Here is a 4,682-nt window from a genome sequence, read left to right on the forward strand (position 1 = left end):
TAACCAAGCCGAACTCGAGTTAAAAAATAATTTATATTGAACTCGAGTTGAGTTTCGAGCTGAGTCAATCCTTATCAAGCTGAGTGGAGCTGAGCTCTGATCCGACTCGGTTCGATTCATTTCTAGTCCTAATTTAAAACATATATTGTTATTAACTTTGAACTATTAATGATTAATGACATTACATTCTTTATACCAATGTTGAGAAACCCATGTCGGACGTCAAATTGGAAGATGGTCTGTATTAGGTTTAAGATTATTGTCTTAAAAAATGTTTTTAGTTCTAATAAAAAAAAACAAATAGATTGGATATTCATCCATCCAAATCCATGAAAATGAAGTTGTGGATGGATTGAAATTATATATTAAGTTTGGATATGGATGAACTGAATAATTTTAAATATAATTTAGATGGATTGGATGGATTAGAATCTATCCATTAATCACCACCCTGTACAATTTGTTATTCAATTATATCCTATAGTCTATTCCTACACATTTAAACCTAATCCCAAATTAATTTCTAAATCCTCTTGATACTATCCAATAATCAAAACATTGGGACGTCACTAAAGCATTTTGACGAAAAAAAATATTGCTTTTAGATGTCGAGAGGAACTATTTTGGTTTCTCCGTTTTCCAACTCGTGGAAGGTGCTATTTTGTTCATCAAATTTTATTCGCTGTGATTTTTCATTGAAAGGAAATTGGAATCAAAAGAAGCCAAACATATAGTGAAAAGGGAGAAGGTATAATACTCATATTTCAATGAAAAATAACTAAATCATAATGATGCATAGTCATGTTCTAGATGTACCGTTAGTGGCTGAGTTACAAAGGGGGCAGACCGTGGAGGTATCCACAATTATGTACTAAGATGTGGAATGATATATGATAACCAGTGATACACAGTCGAGTTGTATATAGATCCTCATTTGTGGATCAACACATTTTTTGTGTTCTTTAGCAAATCTTACGAAAACTATGTGACAATCGTAACATACGATAAAGGTTTAATTAAGGGAAACATAATGTAGGTGAATGGTTTTTGGATGAAAATATGTTATAATAGGCTTTGACTTAAACATGCTAAGTCAATATAGTATAAAACAATTTGAGTTTGACTTATTTATCTCCTCAAAAAAAAACATAAGGTCTAAATATGATCTCTGTAAACGTCTTATTTAATCTATTATTCTATTTAAAAGTCTATTACACTATAAGGCTATAAAATAAGCTATTATACCTACTTTTAAATAGGTTTATTCAACACTAACAATTATATTATATTTTCATATTTTTTATATATTTTTATAATAAATTTTCATATATAATATTATTTATATTAAAGTAATATAAATATTAATATAAAATAGAATAAATAGATCAACATATTATGTTTAATAGGTCTTTTAGGAGGTCTAAAGTTTTACAGGTAAATATGGTTTTTAAAATTCTGTAAGTTCAACTATTTTTGGACCAAGTTTGGTCTAACTTATTATATGTCATATTATTGACTTTTGAAAAAACAATGAGACATATTTCTGCACCTAAGTCTTAAAATGATGGTTTGTATGTGGAATGACTTATGGGTAGATTCTAAGCTTAGTATCAAATCTTATCTTAAAAATAGGGAACTTAGATTGTGAAGCAGTGTGGATTTTTAGATATGTGAAGGTTACTACAAGACTCGTTTGGGCACCAATATTTTGTCTCCATTTTTTCTAAATAAATTAAACAAGGTTAAATTGTGTATATAATCAACACTTCAACGCCAAAACTATTGTGTGCTAGGCTGAAAGTTGATTCGTTATACTTTGGCATCATCCTACAAAAAATTAATTTACTTTATCTAAGCTAAGTCTTTAACTTTTACTAACTGATTTTCTTTAAAATAAATTAAATATAAAGAGAACCTGAACAGAACATTCACAACAGTTATCTAAATATAAGTACTCTGAAATATTTTTTGTTAAAAGAATAATTTTTGGCTAATATTGTCTCTAACAATTTTGTTTAGTTTTTAACAAGATGATTCAACTCTCACTGCATTACTGATTTATAAGAGTTGAGATACTCTCCAGTTCTAAATGTAAATGCTAATATTTGAGGGTCAAATATTAATTTCCCCCTCATATTGAGGGTCAAATATTAATTTTAGTATAAGCACAATTAGCTCCTCTAATATTATTTTTATTAGTCTATCCTCAAACTTTAGTGAAGTGCTAAATTGCTACCCATACTATAAAATTTAACTTGCTTTACCACCTCTATATACAAATGTTGCAAGTGTATAATTATATTTTATTATTAGTGTGGTAGCTAATTAAAACTAGTGAATCTAATAATAAAAGTTTCTTTTTAGTTACCTAAAATACTAGATATTGGATGGGTGTTCAAAATCTCCAAATTATCCTTAAACTCTTTCATGTCATCTTCCATTATAACGTTTGACTAAAAAATAGTGCTCCAAAACATATGACGTTCCTGCATAACGGAGTTTAATTTTGATAGATATATGAAATCTTATTCTCGTAAGTGAGATTAATTCTAAAATTTAAACTCATGTTAGGTCACAAATAATTTTACCTTTAGAATGATATTCACTTTTGGAGTAATAGTGATAATGACTATCCTTAAACAAAAAAAAATCAACATAAAAATGGAAAAAAAAAAAAAAGACTTGTAATATAGTCTTCATTGCTGAGTTTGATTCATCATTCAACCAAGATTTTTCATTCATTTGTGAGTTTCAATAACACTACATTTCTTATTTTATTGAATAAATGTTTATGACTGTCTACTACAACTTCAATAAGATATGAATCAAATTAAGCATGTTGTTCTAGTAGGCTGCATTATCCACGTAGTGAATCAAACTCAGCAATGAAGGCATCCAAATCTAAGTCAGAAGATCCTCCTTCTTCCACGGTCTTTCTTGCCAATCTTGACAGCTCCTTTGCTTTCTTCCTCATTTCCTCTGCTGCTTCGTCCTTTCCCAATATATTTCTCACAGTTTTCTCTATTGTATCCCATTTAATGCTATCATCCATATCCCCAAATAAACACCACCTTTTAACACCAACGGGTACTCCAGTTTTAAGGACATCAACCACTAATCTCTCATTGTAAAATTGTTCTGCAGACACAGGCCATGTGATAAAGGGTACCCCAGCAACAACTCCTTCCAAAGTTGAATTCCATCCACAGTGAGTCATAAATGCTCCAATTGCTTCATGTTCAAGAATCGAAACCTGAGGTGCCCAACCTCTTATAATTAGTCCCTTACCTTCAATTCTTTTTTCAAATCCTCCAGGAAGCCATTCTTCTCCATCTTTTTTGCTTTTCTTCACAGCCCAAATGAATGGTTGCCCTGAAGCCTCAAGTCCTAATGCAATTTCTCTAAGATGAGAATCAGGGAAGTTTACAATACTTCCAAAGGATACATAAACAACTGAATTTGCTTCCTTTGTGTCAAGCCAATTTTGCCACTCATGCTCATCAATAGATGCTTCTTTTCCTCTATATTTTTTTTGTTCCTTATCAATGTTGCAAAGAGACAAAGGGCCTATGTGCCATGCTCTTCTTCCTATTACCTTCCTATAGTAATCAGCATAGTCCTTCTCAAGTTCATAGAAGCTGTTGAAAACAACTCCATAGCTCTTCTCTTCTACTTCCCTGAATTTTGTCAATCTTTCTAACCAATCACCAATTTTTAAGTAATCTGCTACCTGAGTCCTTGTCATTTTAATCTCACCAGGAAGACTAGGAATGACAAATGATTCTGAATCAGAAGAAACATTCTCATAAGGTTTGTAGAGTCTAACGCATTCAGTAGCACACATGGAGAAGAAACTAACCCCATAGAACACAATCCTTGGAATGTTGAATTTCGCACTAGAATCATTTGTCCATGTAAAGAACGTATCCGAAACAACACAATTTGGACGTTGCAGACTCAGTTGTTGCTCAAATCCCTCCTGCAATAGTTCAGTGCCCTTAAAGAAGAGTGGAATAAATTCTGGTGAAGGAATTGAGTCAAAATTTTCACAACCATCAGGTAAACCTGCTTCTACAGAAGGAAACTTGATGGTTTGGATATTGATGTTGGAATGGATTTTAGATTTTTCTATTGTTTTGAAGATGAAAGGTGCATTGAGGGGTGTGGTGAGAATGGTTGTCTTCACCCCTTTTGATGCAAAAAGCTTGGCCATGTCAACCATAGGTATCATATGGCCATGACCCATAAAGGGGAAGAACAATATGTGTATTGGACTATGTGCAGTAGTTTCAGCACCCATCTTTCTCTTGTTTCTAAGAAATTTCAGGTTTTTTCTTCAAATAAACAAGCACAAGGAGAGGATTTTCTATGGTTTCTATGACCAAGAGGTTAGAGAATTTATAAGAAGATTTAGCCTAAGCATTGCACGAGTTCATATAATCTCACTTCTGGGGGTGTGCTACTCTCAAGTACTCACACTCCCCTACTAGACTATAAGGGGAAAGAGGACTAAATTTTTTAGGGAGGGGATCCACTTACTCTAAAAGTAAGTTTTTTAAACTTATTTCTAATTCTAACCATCAATTCTAGAGAAATCCAATGGTTTAAATTATTGAGTAAATCTAAACCATTAGATATCCCTAAAATTGATGGTTACGATGAAGAGTAAGTCTAAAAAACTT

At 31.8% G+C, this 4,682-nt stretch overlaps 1 protein-coding gene across 1 annotated transcript; it reads right to left on the minus strand.

Moving 5' to 3' along the window:
• Positions 1–2,842: 2,842 nt before the first annotated feature.
• On the minus strand, positions 2,843–4,421 carry LOC109341485 (scopoletin glucosyltransferase-like). The gene has a single exon (XM_019579414.1). It carries the CDS (start codon positions 4,298–4,300, stop codon positions 2,858–2,860), a length of 1,443 nt encoding a protein of 480 aa, XP_019434959.1. The 5' UTR covers positions 4,301–4,421; the 3' UTR covers positions 2,843–2,857.
• Between the last annotated feature and the right edge of the window lie 261 nt (positions 4,422–4,682).

Source organism: Lupinus angustifolius, unplaced genomic scaffold (genome assembly GCF_001865875.1).
Source record: "Lupinus angustifolius cultivar Tanjil unplaced genomic scaffold, LupAngTanjil_v1.0 Scaffold_471, whole genome shotgun sequence".
NCBI lineage: Eukaryota > Viridiplantae > Streptophyta > Magnoliopsida > Fabales > Fabaceae > Lupinus > Lupinus angustifolius.